At 31.9% G+C, this 18,385-nt stretch overlaps 4 protein-coding genes across 4 annotated transcripts in view; 3 read left to right on the top strand and 1 right to left on the bottom strand.

The window, feature by feature from the left end:
• Positions 1–18,385, bottom strand: part of tkv (serine/threonine receptor kinase thickveins) — a 97,015-nt gene that overhangs the window by 71,509 nt on the left and 7,121 nt on the right. The window lies entirely within an intron of this gene.
• Positions 6,162–7,192, top strand: LOC139087563 (polyisoprenoid diphosphate/phosphate phosphohydrolase PLPP6-like). Its single transcript, XM_070636396.1, has 4 exons — positions 6,162–6,236; positions 6,297–6,630; positions 6,686–6,824; positions 6,885–7,192. Exons 1-4 carry the CDS (start codon positions 6,234–6,236, stop codon positions 7,051–7,053), a joined length of 645 nt encoding a protein of 214 aa, XP_070492497.1. The 5' UTR covers positions 6,162–6,233; the 3' UTR covers positions 7,054–7,192.
• Positions 10,665–11,208, top strand: LOC139087674 (c-Myc-binding protein homolog). Its single transcript, XM_070636560.1, has 2 exons — positions 10,665–10,757; positions 10,835–11,208. The coding sequence occupies exons 1-2, from the start codon at positions 10,746–10,748 to the stop codon at positions 11,102–11,104; spliced, it is 282 nt and encodes a 93-aa protein (XP_070492661.1). The 5' UTR covers positions 10,665–10,745; the 3' UTR covers positions 11,105–11,208.
• Positions 11,762–13,483, top strand: LOC139087657 (uncharacterized). The gene is made up of 5 exons (XM_070636530.1): positions 11,762–11,838; positions 11,915–11,969; positions 12,031–12,589; positions 12,647–13,037; positions 13,212–13,483. The coding sequence occupies exons 1-5, from the start codon at positions 11,763–11,765 to the stop codon at positions 13,358–13,360; spliced, it is 1,230 nt and encodes a 409-aa protein (XP_070492631.1). The 5' UTR covers position 11,762; the 3' UTR covers positions 13,361–13,483.

The following is an 18,385-nucleotide window of genomic DNA, read 5'->3' on the forward strand; positions in this document are numbered from 1 at the left end:
ACCATATCAACAAAACATCAGGAATCAATTTGAAAGCATCATGTCACATAGTGTCATGTCACAAAGCGTTATGTTACATAATGTTATGTCACAAAGTGTCATGTCATAAAGCATAATGTTACATAATGTCATGTCACAAAGCGTCATGTCAACATCGATGTCCTAGCGACTATGTTGCACTCATGTGGTTTAGATAAATCAATTTCAAATAGGAATCGATCTCACAATCTTCATCTTAATAAAACTTGATACTCAAAGTCTTCACTATGCTTTAGCATTGCAAATGGGATAGAATAATAATCAGCTACTCAACAAAACAGAAGCACAAAACATCTTCACGAGAAACGACGAAAAAAAAATTTCTCGCTTATCTAAAAATGCAAATTTCAACGTGATTAATGACTTAAAGTTCAGCTCCAATTCATTATTCGAATAATAATATTATTGATAAAATTTATGAGATTTTTTGAATCTGTTTATCATATTTTGAGCATAAATTATAAGACAACATCCGCACATATCGCAAATATTAATTCCATACTCCCACCTTACACGACTTACTTTATTGCTGAATGCTGATATAAAGTTTTGACATCTAATATTACATTAATTTTTGGATATAAAGGAATAACAAAATAATAAAGATCGTATTCCATAAAAAGACCATCGGACTTCCTTTAAAGAAGTTATTAAACTCCTAAACCTATTTGAGATAATTGAAATTTATGATCTATAAAATTAAATTTATACGAAGAAAACATGTTCTAATTTTGCTTTTATAACTATATATCCGAGATACGCAGCTTTTTGAGTATATGGAGATTTACATTACGTGTAGCTTAACAACTTTGTATAGTCCAGTGTTGATTAACATGTGTGACACGACACACTGGTGCACCAAAGCATAATCGATTTGTATAAGACAGTGATGGACAACATGCGTGATGAGGCACACAAGTGTGTCAAAGCGTAATCGGCTCGATAACACAGTGGTGGGTGAACTGTGTGACGCGACACAGAAGGCTGCCTAAGTTTAATCGCTTTGTATAACATAGTAGTAGACAACATGTGTGAACAACAGTAGTGGACAACATGTGCGAACAACCTGTGTGCAACGACACATAAGTGTACACCCAGAAAATTTTGGTAATACCATCAACCGTATGCCGTATGCAATTTCAGTCTAGGCTTACCACCAAGGTGTGCCGTTCAAAAATAAAAGGTTGTCCACCACTGGTATAGCAACTGAACATAACAAATACTGAGATTGACAAATTGATTGAAAGTCAACTGCTTTGATCGTTCATTCAAATTTCAGTTTAAAGAATAACAAATGACTAAAGTGCCCACGTGCATGATACCGGATTTGGAACAAAATTTTCCATACTATCCCGGATTTCATAAAAAAAAATTTATTGACCATAACAGATTTTCCATAATATTAAATTTTTACTTCCAGAATGAAATGCGTAAAGAGTTAAATGATTTATGATCGCCCGATCTGCACAATAATTTATTGCGGATAATTTATGATTGCCATGTGAATTTATGACTACCAAATCTGAAAAGTTTGACCTTTATAGATTGTGGTATCATATCGAGTGACAACAGCTGCTTGATCACATTTCTGATCACAATTTGTGTCACCTCTAAGAAATTTGAATTTTGTTAGGGTTTGTTCACAAATGATGGCTATAAAAAGATTTAGGAACGAAACATCAACTTATTAGGTTTTCCTGTAGTTTCGGTTGGGAATTATCGAGACCGAGATCGAGACTACAATGGATCTCAAGAACTGGACTGGGAAGTCTTGGTCTCGGTCTTGAAAATCCTTACTACTTGTCTCCGTGACATCTGAATCTTTTTTTGTGTCACGACACACCTTGGTGGCAAACCACGAGCAACAAGCACACGTCATGCGACACGCAGTGTAGACAACACTGTCTTTTAAGTTAATGTGTCGGGCTTCGAAAGCGAAATTATAAAGAATCAGATTCGGGAACTTTCTTTAATGCTGAACTTTAAGTTGACATCATTCATAAACGAACCAATGTTCAGGACATCAATGTAAATTTTTGCAAATTCATTTAAATATTAAGAACTTACTGTTTCGAAACACGAAAAATTCATGAACATCTGTGCGCAAAATAAACTCGTTATTTTAGCTATAAAACAGAAGTAAGTATATGAATGAGAGCAGACACGAACAATTTTTACAGAACAAAAATTAAAAAAATCATTCATAAATGAAAGCTTTTATAGAGGCATTAAATGAAGAAAAAGCAGGAATATATTATATTAATCCATTTTCAATGATAATTTATGATGCCATTTACGCCTTGAAATTGCATTAAAATAATGAATCGATAAGCATTTAAAATCACTTCCATTTGCAATTAATCAATTGAAATCCACCTGATGTAACTCTTTTTCTTTTCTAAATTGAAATCTGTTTTGCAAGTATGTAAATTTTTATATTCAACTCGATGCAATTTGTAGATTTGTGAAGTGACTTGCTGTACATGATAGTTTTTCTTTCTTAAATTGAATTTATAGATAGGCCAGTGGTGGACAACCGGTGTGCTGCGGCCACAAATTATTCATGACAGTGAAATGGTTGCCATATAGCTTCCAAGTGACAACATCATGTTAACTGCCCTAAAGTTGGCACTTGGATACCATCTGGCTGACATGAGAATCTTGTGCCAATCCGCTGCATATCAGTTTACCGCCTAAAATACTTGCAAATACCATGAACTGTATGCCATATGCAGCTGTAGTCGAAGCTCACCACCAAGGTGTCCCCCAAAAAATAAAGGTTGCCCACCCCTGCAATAGGAAGTTCTGTTTAATTTAATGGCTTTTTATGCACATTTTTCATATTTTATCGATTCAATTGAAGTAAAATTCTGGTTTTTTACTACACAGCTGTTAACTTGATTTATATCTATTAAGTGTATGATCAAATGGATATGGTTAACATTCAATAAACATTTATTGAGTAAGAAAATATTTGAAATTTAATTATCACATAATGGTGCGAAATATATGACAAAATATTTGTTAAAATCTGATCTTATGTAATGCAAATTGCTTTTAGGGACATAAAAATTAATTAGTTGTTCATTATCATAATTGAAATATTAAGATACGAGTCATTTGTCAAACAATTACAAAGTGTTGACTGTTGTAATTTTTTGTATATGCTGTTTTTAATAACTTATGCTAATATTCAACCTAGATATAATATATTTTTCAATCTAGGCTTATGACTAAGTATACTAATCGTGCTTAAGGATGCTGAATGGATCGTGATGAGGCTATTGTAGTCTGATCATTTGGTCTCATCAAAAGATGTCTTAATTTCAATAATTGAATGTTTTAACGTTCATTTGAGATTTGAATAATATTTATTTGACATAGTTGAAAACCCCTTTCCTATAAAAAGTTCAGTGTGTTTTTGAACTTTAAAGAATAAACATCATTGTAAAGAATTAAAGAAGTTTTTAATTACATTCACATTCAACCATAATTGGAAAACTGTATGTGCTGAAAAGGATAGATTCTAAATATCCGGAACTTGCTGAAGTTTTCGAATGATACAGACGTTTTTTGAGCACCAAAAAGAATGCTCTGTCAAAGATTTAAAGAGGAATATATGCCTTACTATTAAGCCAGTCGACGTTCCTTCATATTATGCGCTAACCTAGATCAGCAATACTTAAATTGTAATTATTCTGAGAGACACAAGTTCACTCCACAGTTCAGTTCAATGTTACTGCTACTCTTATCCATTATTACAAATTATCTTCGACTTAATTCTGTTTACTTTCATTTCATATTTCTTAGTTTAAAACTATTAATTTCTAATTCGCTACTGTATTTTTTATTCCTTCCTATATTGAAGCAAATTATCAACCGTGCCCAATATATACAACGTCTCACACTTTTTCTTTATCACATTCTCATTTACCTCTTATTTGTTAAGCTGTTACTATGTATATAGCACAGAGTAATAAATTTTGAATAGCATATAATTAAGACGTTCTATCCCGTTCAGTGCAATATGTAATTTTCTTATTTGCTTTCTTTTTTTTTCATGTTCCATTTCTTTAACCCGATGCGATTGGAAGTTATAATAATAAAGTTATTGACATTTTAAGTTAGACATAAAAGCCACCTTGCTTTATTTCTTTTATTATTATTATTCTTTTATTAATTTATCTTTTTTTTTTCCATCCAATTGTCTTGGACATACAAAGTACATTATTGAAGCTGAAAATGTGTGCCTGTTTCTTTCTCTTTCAAAGTCAATTAAAATTATTGAGAGCTATAAAGTATATTGATCAATATTATTATAATTGGTTGTTTTTTTTTATGTTGTCATAAATTATAATAGATACATACTGATCTTGTAAAATAGAAGCAGTGAAAGTTATGCAAATGTAAAGTTACTAACATGGAAAATAAAAAAAATCTGTAATGGGAAATAAATCAAGATTTATGTATGATAAATTCGAGAAGTGTAAACTTACACATTTCAGTACGTAGTTAAAATTATTACTTTTAGAATTACTATCATTGTTATGGTAATGATTTCTTTGTGGCTTAAGTCAATACACTTCTTAAATAGGAAATGATCATTACACCTTCGTACCAGTTTTGTAGAACAAAATTTAAATAATAATAATGGTAATGCTTTCATATTTTGTACAATAATGAATGAAAATTGATAAATGTTTATGGAAATTTGAGCTTTGATGGAGTCATTCAGTTATGACGTTCAATTTGTGTTTTATCTTGTGACCTGATTTCTGATTAGGACCTAAATTCTGATTTATGTCTATATTCTTGATCAAAATTTGGATTTAGTTATCGAAGTGGGCTTTGGATTTTGTATGAAAAAGTCAATTTGAATTGGATTCAAGTCGACTTTGAGCTCTAATCGAGTATTCTCTCGAATATTCAGATATTATTATACGTCTTGGATCAAATTGTCATTGATCTCTATGATCGATGATGCCAATATGTCTAGAGAAAATGTAGATCATGAACGTCCCCTAAAGATTATTAAATAATGAACGTCATTCATCAACAACACCTAATGTGGCCAATATTTCTTCATCAAATTTCGCTATGAGCTATAGAAAGTAGGCTGATTTTCTCCCTTACCTACATACTTTTAAGTAATTCTGTAAGTAGGTATACACAAAATAAATTATATTTGCGATTTGGAAATATGCATACAATAATCCATGCATCAATGAAGACTATTTGCTTGCTTGTTCACAACAATAATGACACGGCAATTAAGCACAAAAACAGAAACATTTTGCAATAGTGCAAATTTTTTTAAGCAACTTAAAAAGGCGTTTTTCAATTTGAAACAATCATTTTCATGTTCCTTATCTGGTGTTTTTAATAGCTGTGTAATTTAGATTCTATGTCGGGTGTGTAATGCTTAGAAAATGTTTTCATTTAAAACAGAAGAATTAAATAATAATAAAAATATGAAACATGATTTGTATGAGATCTTAAAGAGCGTAACGCTTGTGTATATTGCCTTAACATATGCAAGTCAATGCATTAATCCTACATACGTACGTATATGATTGAAAAAAAGTAATAATAAAAATTACAATTTTGTTAAAGAAAATTGTTATGAAAAATCACATTACCATCGTAAATTGCAGTGAATGAACACTGGAGATCATTATGCATTATGCATTTACACTTAAATAAATGAGAGGAGAATAAATCTTTTTTAAAATATCAAATTTATGCTGTATGCCCCTCATAACGTCATTTCCAATCAGATGATGGTTAAAAATTATTGAAAAAGTATCGAATGCAGCGTATATACTTTTATATTTATGCCTTTACATTTCTTTAGCTCCAGCTCGAGTGTGTTTTTTTATCGGAAGTCTGTCATCTCTTATTATGTTTTTGGTACTTCTCTTTTTATGATTTTCTTATACTTAGAATTCTTCTTATTGCAGTATTTTGTGTGGGTCGTTAATTGAGGCCAAATTTTCAGAATTTTGTAACGTATTTTAAATATTTGAATTTTAACGGGTTCTTTACTTTTAATTTTTTATAGCAAAATTAACGGTTTTCAAGATTTAAATTTGCGAGAGTATAAAAATTATAGGAAAATTTTTAGCGGATTGATATCTTGTCAATGGACATCTAATTAATTTATTCAAGTAAAAAGAGACTAAAAATAATAAATCATGGTAAATTGAACTCATTCTAATCAATAGATCATTTTAATCACATAGAATTTTTCATTTTAGAACTACTTATTTGATCCAAATACACAAGAATCATTTCTTCAAAAATTTCTCAAAAGAGACGAAATTGTGTCAAAGAAGTTTGCATTCTATTGGGGTGAACGTCTACAAATCAACAAATACAAGAACACTACAAACTTCCTTCATTATAGTTGCAGTGGAATAGTTTGGCTTGTTGGATTATTCGCATTTGCATACTTTAGTAGCCATCACTTTATTGAAGTGGAAATAAATCTATTAATGATACTGCTTTTCGACATTGTTGTCGTTTCGATAGTTAAAGCATATGTTCAGAGAGACCCGCCAAGTTATTGTGATACACATCCTTTAAATATGGGTAACAAATATTAAATATCAACTAAAATCAATCATTAAGCAAATTATTTTTTCAGACATGAATTTTTTCTCATTCCCAAGTGGATATACAACAAGAGCAACACTGATTCTCATGTACTTTACTATCTTCTATCCATTGCCAGTAATCCTCTGGATCCCTGTTTATCTTTGGTTCTGTGCAATTTGCTTAACAAGGTATGTAATTTAGATGCATGCTAATCTCTTATTTATGAATACTATAATTTTATATTCCAGAGTCCTGCTTAGAAAGCATTATCTTCTGGATGTGTTTGGAGGAATCATGATTGCATCAATAGAAGGCATAATTTTATCATACTTTTTGGTCGATAAAGATACAGCATTAGACTTATTTAATTGGATTTCGGATGAAAAAACAGTTGGAAGCGATGCTGAGGTGCTATAAAAGTCAAAACATAAATTAATTTTTCCTTATTTGCCAAATTAAATTAACACGGAAAAAATAATCGAGGTAAAAATTGCATGTGTACGCCACACTGCATTAAGTAGAAAATAAAATAAAATTTGGAGTGAGCTGTCGAGAATATATTTCTTTTTATATGCAGTTACACGCTACGTGCTTGCTCGTTTACAGAGTATAGCGAAGGCGAGAAAATAATCAGTTTCATATTGCATTTCATAACTAAAGCAAGGAGGCTTTAAAAATACAAATGAGGCTGATGTACTTTTTTAATGCAAAAATTCACTCGTTGTGTGAAATTGAGCATTTTACTTCGCCTGAATGCGATCATGGATTAGACTATAAGTCACGAAATATATTCCTTTCAACCTTCATCTCACTAAAAGTGTTAAATCGCTTCAATATACATAAAAAAATACTAAATGGTTTTCAGAAATGTTTTAAAAAAAAGAAAAGAAATTAATCTTTGATAGCCGTGTTTAATTTCTTAACTGCTTTTCATGCACACACTCCTGACAATAATTTCTGTTTCTCTTTAACTCTGTGCTCGCCCAGTCAGATTTAAGAGTCGAACAGCTCCGAGGAAATAAAAAAAAATTGATGCATCGAAACTGATACAAGTCAATGGGAAATCATAAGGCACGAAATGGAAGTTTCATGCGAAGCATATTTTCTACTTTTCGAGAAAAATATAATATTATAGATATGCATCTTGAAAGTAAGCAACGTAGTTTTGAGAATAACAAAAAAAAGGCACAAACTTATGGTCATCACACAAGTTCATCTTGATTTCATGTCTTTTTTTGTGACTTTCTTGACAAATAATAATTTTAAAAAAAGAAATGCATTAACACACAAAAAATCAAGCTTGTAAATGGAAAATATGCAGCATCACCATCTAGAGAGAATTATTTTAAGTCATGCAATATTTCAAAGAAATAATTGGAATTAAAGCAAACATAGAAAATTCATTAACGTTAATGTTGAACAATTCCTTTCTTGTAAAATTTTTATGTATTTAGCATGCATTTTGCGAAGGTTGTGGACCATATAGATCAGTATGATTAAGGGCTGTACTCTTTTTGGAATAATTGGAACTTGCCTGGCTTGATTTTGAAATTTATTCAAATTAGCTTCGTGTACTTTCATATTTTGGGGATTGTTCATAAATGATGTCATACTTTTGTGACAGTTGGAAAGGTTCTGAAGCTATCAAGTCATGTAGATCCATGCAAGTATATGCTCAATGAGCATCTCACAGTACTGTACGAGCATCTCGCGGTATCATATGAGCATCTCACGGTACCTATCAGCATTTCACGGTACCAATGACCATCTCACGGTACCTAACAAGCATCTTTTGGTACCTAATGAGCATCGCACGGTACCAATGAGCATACCTAAAAAGCATTGGTGCTGCAAGATGCTCATTGAGCATATGCTTGCATGTTGGGATCAAAGGCATAAAGTGTATCATATGCATGCTCATCGTCTAGCACAGCCATATACCAAATAAAATGCGCTTCCAAAAAATATAAAATAATTCACAGCAACTTCAAAGCGCAAAATAACATGCATATATCCAACAATATTCAATTACCTTAAAATCATTTGCAAGTAAAACAGAAATTCTTCAAATTACGCTTAAGGAACGAAAAAAAAAAACAGTTCATTCCAGACCAAAAAAATAAGCGTACATACAAGAACATTCGAGAGGAACGAGAAATAAATTGGAAATGAAAAAATTAACACGAAATGAATTTTTCACATCTCCTTTTTTTACACAGAATAAGTAATTTTAGGTTCATGCTCAATTACAAATTAAGAATAAAAATGGATTGTACGTGCTGTTCCAAGAAGTATGAAATTAATATCTAGCGAGGTAGAATGCAAATCTAAAGCAAAAATTGGTGTTGTGAAGTTCTTCTGGGGTTGTACATAATTAGAGTCTATGCATCATTGCATCTCAAATTCTAGCATGTATCTGAATCAACTGCTAATGTCTGCCTGTGTCTCTGTCTAGTAGAAGGCTCTACAATCGGCTGTTTAATTAACTTTTTTTCAACCATTTTTTAAAGCACTGTCTAGTAGAAGGCTCTACAATCGGCTGGCTGGCTGACTGGTTGGATGAGAGCAAGACATCGTAGAAAGCTCTAGTTTGAAGCATTAGCTCCGTGTTATCGAGTCATTCCAGTATCAATTGATTTAGAAGCCAACACCCATATCTATGTACGTTAATTAATGTTTTTCATTTCATAAACAGAAACGAAATATATTTTAAAGCGTTGCTTTAAAAATTTAAATTTTTAGCTACCGTTAGAAAATTTAAATTCTAGAAAACCGTTGTAAATTTTGGCCACTCGGATTTTCTAAAATTCTACATCATATCCAGTCACTCCCAAAATACAATGTGTATTTTCATATGTGAGCCCCGCAGTCATCTTAAATGATCAAAACACACAAGATACAGCCAAAGAAAAATAATAATTTGAGTTGAAAGCAAGTTTTTCCTTATTATGCGAGTTTGCCGATAATTGCAAATGATTTCTATTTATGGAGCACCTTTTCTTGATGAAGGAAGAAAACAACATAATTTCTTATTTCAGTCGCTAAATGGTAAGTTGCTTTTGCCAAGTTTTAAGCAATGATGTTTTAATGAAATTTCCACTTATGGTATCGACTGACTGCTGAGTCGACCTCTACATACGTTAAAAAAAATTTTGCGAATAAAAATGTTCCTTCTTAACTAGGCAGGAATTGACTATAATCGGATTATTTTACTGCTGTTCAATTTCTTATGCTGTATGCTTACCTATTTCAATTCGCGATAAATAGAAAAACGGAGCATAAAAGAAGAAAAATAAATAAATCTTACACATAATGGAAACAGTGAGTACTGAAAAAAGTTCACACATGCATTACCATTAATGTGATACTGGACATCGATGCGATTTCTTGTTTCTTTTCCCGAACAGCATGCGTTAGTTCTGTTGCTTTGTTCTTACTGTCCATGATACTTTTTCATACTCATGTGCTCGGGCTGAACGTTATTTTCTCCGTCAATGACTGTTGGCAACCTTCGAGATTCAATTCAATAGGAGGTAATTCTAGAATTCCATATCAATATGTAGCTTCGTGATTTTATTTCTCATAGTCCCGTGAGTAATATGTTTAATTCATGAGAGATTTGATATTGCTGCTGATTCGCAATATGCTGGTAGCACATACTGCTGAGAATTAATATCTTTGATTGGTATTGCGCTTATTGTTCTATACGCACGTTTTAATGTGTTTTATGTGCACATCTAGTTCAATTCATAGCTTATGATAATTTATATACCTATAAGATTTATGGATCGAGAGAAATTTCTTTTTAATTATAATAAGATTGATGTCAATAATTTGCACTAGGAAACTAAGCTCTTTTCTCTGTACACAGCATACTTATTATTCATGAATATCATTATGATAAGCATATGAAAATTATTATAGCAAATGTCAACGGAAAATTATAATTTAAAAAGTGTAACGTCATTAAAATCGAGGGAAAAATATCTACGAGAATTGTAGGTTATTAAAAAATTATTGAATTGTATCAATTTTGTGAATTTAATTAATAATCCTGAAATTAAAGTGAATTTATTTCCTCTGGTTCAGAGTATAAATAATATATAATCATGAGTTTCAAGGTAAGTCTAAAAAATAGTTGAATAAATTTTTTAAATGCTTATTTTAGGTTCAATTAATTTTTTTCTTTAATTAACAGCCTATCGATGAATCTAAAGAAGACTATCGTTTGTATTTAGCGAGACATGGCGTTTTAGATGCATTAACTAAAGTGTTGTCGAAAATACAAGGAATGCAGCCTGATAATCCACTCGAATTTTTAGCATCAAACCTTTCTGTATCTTTAAATCAACAAGATATGATCCGTGATTTAGAAATGAAATTAGGCAGTGCAACACAGGAAATAAATCGTTTGCAAAAGGAAGTCGAACGCTTGAAACAGCAACAGAACCGCTTTAATTTTAAATGAAATTATTTAGTACCTAAATATATGCATATTGCTTGGTTTATGAAAGTAGTCTGTAATCATATAAAAAGTTATCAATTATCCACGGTATTCGTGGAACTATTAAACATACCAATGGATCTTTAAATTTTTAATAAACTTTCCATTATTATACCTTACAATCAAAAACTTTTAAACTTTTCTATGTCTAATGTCAAACATGTTCGTTAAATGACAATTTTTAGGACATTCTATTCATTCCGTGATTGACTTTCTATCCGAAATGTTCTCATTTGACAGTGAATCAAAAGTATTAAGTTCCTATCAGATCCAGCCATTTTACAATCATTTTGTAACTGCTGGTCAATATGCCTTACACTATCTGCTACGAGATCCATCTAAAGTCATTCAAATAAGCCATGACGATGGAGTGTCGTTGACTGCTGGTGAAATGGCAAAGTTTGGATTAAGGATTGCAAAAAACCTATCTAAAGAAGGCTTACAATTGGGAGATGTGATTGGTCTCGTTGCAAAAAATACAACTTATGTAGCTCCAGTCGTTCTGGGATCATTAATATTAGGAACGCCATGCTCGACTCTTGACCCAACATTCGATGAAGGTGAAATTGCTCATATTTTTAAACAAACTAATCCAAAAATTGTTTTTTGCGATCATGATAATATGGGGAATGTTGAAAAAGCACTAAACAGCATAAATAATGCATCCGAAATCATAACAATCGACCAACGAGTAGAAGGTATGAAGGTCATCGAAAATAGAATTCTTAAAAATTCAAAAATTATCGATTTTAATCATTAAAATTTCATCCACAGGTGTTCGGTTCGTAGCCGAAATGTTTGAGCTATTACAAGGCGAAGCTGAATATGCGTAAAGTCTATCCATTTTTTGTTGTCTGTGACAAGTTCTTTTAATTGAATTTTCTTTATAGACCACGAAATTTCGGTGTTGAAGCATATAAAGCATGTGGTGTAATTTTATGCTCGAGTGGAACTACGTCCATTTCTAAAGGAACAATGTTATCACATTCTCAATGCATAATTATAGCAAGTGCATGGTCTCAAATTCATTACCCAACAGTTTTCTGCTTCAGTTCCTTATACTGGTTGTCAGGATTTACAACATTAATGCAATGTTTAGCAAGCAATATCAAACGGATCATTACAAAGCGTCCTTACCGGCCACTTCTTTTGATTCATTTAGTTGAACAATTTCGCATCAATGTGGTCATCACAGCACCGTCACATGTTGCTTTATTGTTGCAATCACCATACCTCAAATTTGCTGATTTTAGTTCTATTCGGGTATGGATTATGGGTGGCGGTGCTGCTAATAAACTAATTCGTAAAGGACTTCAAGATCACCTTCTTTATGGAACAATTGTTATGACATATGGAATGACTGAAGTTGGTCCATTAATTGCATCAACAGGGCCATTTGAAAAGATATCAGACAGCAGTGGAAAATTGAGTCCTAATTTCAAGATTAAGGTAAGGTTTTGAAGTTTGCTCAGTTCCAATTTTTTTCTATAAATTTTCAATTCCTAGATTGTCGACGAAGATGGAAATGCTTTGGATCTATATGAAGTCGGTGAGATTTATTTAATGCCACCACTCAGATTTTTAGGATACGCAAACAATGAAGAAGGAACTAGAAATGCATTTGATCCAGAAGGCTGGTTAAAGACAGGAGATCTTGGATATTTAACAGAAGATGGCGAGATCTTCATTGTTGACCGCAAAAAAGACATGATTAAGTACTTGAACTATCAAGTTGCCCCATCAGAGATTGAAGCTTTTGTAAATGGAATTGATGGAGTGTCTGTTGCTTGTATTGTTGGAATTCCTGACATGATTAGTGGAGATTTGCCCGCTGCTGTTGTTATAAAGGAAGTAAATAGTGAAATTACTGAACAGGATATTATAGATGAAGTGGCAAGTAAGTATCGGATGCTGCTTATTTACTATAACTCGAAATCGACTCGGATTCTGTATGTCGAGTCGACTCGGTTACTGTATGTCGAGTCGACTCTGTTACTGTATGTCGAATCGACTCGGAATCTGTTTGTCGAATCCCACAGAAGATCCAGCTAAGAATTAAATTCAATTTCAGGAAATTTCCCAATATTTAAGAGGCTACACGGTGGTGCTTATTTTGTCGACTCATTACCAATGACACCTTCTGGTAAAATCAAGAAGCGATTAGTACGTAAAATGGCAGCACAAATGTACAAGTCACAAGAAATTAATGGAAATTATTAAAATGGACACTTGACGTTGGTTGGCTATGAGTTCATCTCATAAATATCATCTATGGATTATCAACCTTTCTACTTGATCAAATATTAACTTCACAAATATAAAAGTACGTTTATTTTGCTCTGTGTACACGATAAAAATAATATTTAGATATGTGTATATATGCATATAGATGATGTTGCTTAATAAATATTTAAAAGCAAGAAAATTCAATCAACTTAAGCATCCTCGATTTCAATTATCCTCTCGAGAATCATTATATTGTCTCATAATGAATTACTATGCGGATGTTACTATAATTCTAGTAGCACGTTTCATGCCATTTATAATGGATTGGCTTTTTATTTGCGAAAACTCTTTCGTCTGAAAATTGCATACTGAATGGATTTCATTCCGATAGACATTTTGCATTTCTTTATGAAATTTCCCCGAGCGACGCAAATGAAGAAGGCTACGTTAATTTCTTTAATTAATACCAAATGGAAGCGGTCAAAATTTGGCAGAAATATGGACGTCAAACAAAGGCGGATTCCAATTGGTATTAACAAAAGAGGTTTAGCGGAGCCTTTAAAGCTCCACGACGTAGACTTCTTCATTTGTGTCGCTCGGGTTCTTAGCAGACATTGAGATAGTTCTGAGTATAATCACTTATATGAGCAACCTTAAATGTGCTAATCCTTAACAGCGGGAATAAAGCGTACTCATGAGTTTGCTCATTGAAATGAGTCATGTTCTTTGCGTCAGATGTCGAAGGCCACAATTCGCTACGAACGCTGTGCTTACTTCACAAGCCAGCAGAAAAATATTGTCAAATTTTAACGGCAAACCGTACCAAAAATTCGACCTCTCTTTTGTATGTTGTTGTTATTCGCTGACCGTACAGATCAATTGGGATCAATGATATCGCACAGATGTAGCATATAACCAGCTCTATCATTGGTTACAGTTTGTCAATTCGCGATTCCAATAATATTTCGATCGACACCTTCTTTTCATGAGTTCTTTGGCCGTCCAATTGACCTTGTGCCATCTACTTTGTATATTAAGGATTATTATGGGATCATTCGTTTATGACGTCCATCATTGGATGGGTAAAGAGATGAGTTCCTTAACAGACACATACCGCTTTTGGGTACCGTAGTGGTATTACTGTACCATGAAAGCATGCTCTTTTCCCGTTAGAGAAGTCTTGTGAAAATTGCCATTTGGGGACATACCTTTTCGATGATCATCATAAGTTGAAGTGGAACCCCAATCAATTTATATCCATTTTCGTTTACTTTTTATTATACCTTCTACTAATTTTCTTTACGATCATCATATAAACAGAAGTGCATTCTCAATATAGAGGAACCAGAAAGATCATAAAAATCCTCAGAACTTAATTATATATGTGTATTCTAAAAACATGACTATTCGTGTTTGATTACCGCTCTAAAGACCTAAATTGATGGTTCCAACTAATGAACGAGCATCAAAATTGGTCATAATTATTATTATTTTAAAGGAACTATACACATGCTATCATCTCTTTTAAGACGGTTTATCGTCTTTCGTTTGATTCCAAACGTAGTAAGTGTTAAGGGATCTATAATTTTTCATAAATATAGAAAATTGAATGAGTAAATTAAAGTGAAAATATTCATTAATGAAATTGAGAGGATGAATGGGAAGTAACTGAGCAATATGGCAAATTTTTAATATAGTCAGCACATACTAGGAACTAATTTGATGAAAGATGAGATCACTTTGATGTAAATTTAATTAATTAGAATGTATTTATAACATCCTGAGATGAATCTAATGATGTAAATCATCACAAAGAGATTTAATTGCATTTACTAATAAGTTTAAGCTATTCCATTTGATTGAGTTTTATTGCAAACATTAGGATTATTCAAATGTATTTAAATTAATGTTTCAAGCTAATGAATGAGCATCTAAATTGCCTCATAATTGTTATGATTTTTGAAAATCTACAAAACTGACTAATATGTTACAGTGCTGGATGTTTGACTGAGATATGCTGGCAGATCGTCTAGACTTAATAATAAATTATATTTTTGTGAATTAAGGTTTGCAAACTATACATGCTGCTTTTTAGCGGTAATTTTTCAAAAATTGATATATATGGGGTCGGGTCGGGTCGACGGTTAAGTTCAACTATGACGGTTGTTATTTTGGGAGCTCTGTATATCGAGAGATCTGTGTCCGCGTAGACGTGAGACATTACATCCAGAATTAATTGGATGTCAATCTTTAATTACTTCAAATTAAGGATTCTTGTTATTGATATCGATAGTCACTTGGCAAAAACAACCAAATTTGCAAATTGACATCCATTTGGTTCTAAATACACTGCCGTCACGTCTATGTGATGACGTCTACATTCAATATGTACCGATCGGACAAATCAAATTACAGGAAGATCAGAAAACCCATAAAACTCTGCGAATATCCAACTCTGAATGTTTTTATTAAGAGTCATAACGCGAAATAGTAATAAACGAGCAAAAGTAAAGAAATAAATGAACATGAAGATGAATGAATGGATGAATGAACAAATGTATTGACGTGTTATAAATGAAAATTTTAAGGTTCATAAAATATTCAAAGTATATTCCATTAAATGTAAACTAGGTGAATGTATCATTAAAAAATCATAGCCAGTAAGTGATGTTCATGGATATTTAAGCATTTTTTGAAGCGGAAATAGCAATATTTATTCATTTCCTACTTAATGATCCTTTCTTATTCTCTATGCTCCGTATTTCTTTTTGAGGAGCAACAATAATAACAATATTTACACGCGCTACACAATGTGCTTAGGTCAGGTAATTTTCGTTCTAATTTTGTACCTCTTTACATTCTTTCCGGTCAATTTGGAAGTGATCTTTTTCGTAAAATTGAATAATTCTAGACTATTTCTCATTTCATTTGAATTTTAATTAAATCGACGAGAATAACAACAAACAGATGTTAGTTCCATTAATTCCAACACTTTTTCACACATTAAATCAACTTTAATACACATTTAATTAAAAATTCATTGTGCATGATCATCATCATGTCAGTTAAATAAATAATGCAATTTATATTTTTGTGTAATTATGGAATGCAACAAGTTATCATGCAATTGCCATTTCAGGTAAAAATGACGAACAAGCTTCATTCTGTAATAAATTTTACCATTTTTGTAGAGAGATTGTAATTTGGTCTTGAGATGTAAAGGGAATTTAAGATGTTGGATCGTCCAACAGTGATGTCGCAATTGTTTTAATTAAAACGACTTCCTAATTGATTTATTCATTCTCAACAATGTTTATTCTTTGGAGTTCAAAAACAGACTGAATTTTCCTATAAAAAGGGGTCTTCAACTAAGTACAACAAATATTATTCAAATCTCAAATGAACGTTATAGAATTTCTCACAAACCTACACTCTCTAAAAGCCATACGTAACTTCTTAACAACCCTTTTTGATTGCTCCGCGATTCTATGGCATCTAGTTCCTTTTATTGTTATTTTACAACAATAGAATTTTTCTATAGTTAACAAAAAATTGTTTCATAAAAACATAAAATCGCTATGAATAAATTTAATTATTATTTACAACACTTCACCATCTTCTCCATCATATTAGAACCTGTAGAGAATAATTTCGTGTTTATCTCAAGAAATCAGAAAATGATTGATAGAACTTCAATTCATTTCTTCCATTTTTCTATGGAGATAGATGTTGACTGCTTTTGGTGGATGTATGAGTAGTTTTGAGGTCATTTTTGGAATTTAACGATTTTCAGAAACGTTAACTTTTAGTTCTGTAAATTTGAACACATGAACAAATATCCTACAATAGCTAATTGTATTAAAATAATAAAAATCATTTTTGATATTTTCTTAAAAACATCAATCAGAATGCGTTTTGCACATAACGGTTTTTCTAAATTTGAAATTTATATTGAATATGGAGAAATCAAAATCCGCCATTTCATGAAGATTTCAATGAGGTTTCGAATTTCTGAAAATCGTTGTTTTAATATGGACTCGGAATTTAGGCTACAACTTTTGTAAATTTGAACATAGGAACTTCCCTAGTTATATCTTTGATCATGGATCATTGAATGTTAATCCAGCTAGCACAACGCTGCGAACTGAATTTTTATCATAAATATCACAATCCGCCATCAGAGTGCCGTCAAGGCAGAGTATGTTGAGAGCAACGCTCATGAGCATGCTCACTTATTAAATTTAAAGTGAACAAACTCTCAAGAGCATGTTTCTGACTGTTAATTTTTGACCCTTTAGCCCCGTGTTTCTTATATTATGTTCCGCGACACATGTGTCATACAAAATTGTCACATGTGTCGTGACATGTATGACGAATCACTAGATATGTGGTTTACCGTGTTGCGCTCGAAGAAGTTTAAGAATCCCAGCTTTAGGACCTTGAAACAAGAGTAGTACCATATAAAATATTTTTTAGATAATTTATATCCAGTGGAAATACCAGAATCTAGCAATAAGCATAAAACCTAAACTAAAATATCACGATATGCGCTACAAAGTACTGAATCCACAGGTGGTTTTTAAATAAATATTATTTTTCTTATTTGGTCGTTGAGATCTATTGTTGTCCATTTATATTCTCGAGTGTGAACTATCCCATTAAATGTACGTAAGCATTCCTCTCTCACATTTTATTATTATTATTCCTTCTTATATTATTTTTATCGCAAACAGATTTTAAATTTAAAAACACAACGTGAATAAAATAAGAAGAAATCAAAAAAAATCTCATTCATCTTTATGTTCATTTCCCATTGTATGTATCATGTCTGTGTACGAGAATATTTTAAAAAAATCATTACATTGGATATGATTTGTATGTTTAGAAAACAGAAATGAATTTTTCGTAAATGACGAAGAGTCAAATTTGATGCCGTCTATAAAGTTACTGTCGACATACACAGTTTTTCGCAATTTGTTAAACAAAAAAGTCTTCGGTGTCTCCGAGCAAGGAAGAATA

Source organism: Chironomus tepperi, unplaced genomic scaffold, assembly GCF_022539635.2.
Source record: "Chironomus tepperi strain 1889 unplaced genomic scaffold, CSIRO-AGI_Ctep_v1 contig_128, whole genome shotgun sequence".
Classification (NCBI taxonomy): Eukaryota; Metazoa; Arthropoda; class Insecta; order Diptera; family Chironomidae; genus Chironomus; species Chironomus tepperi.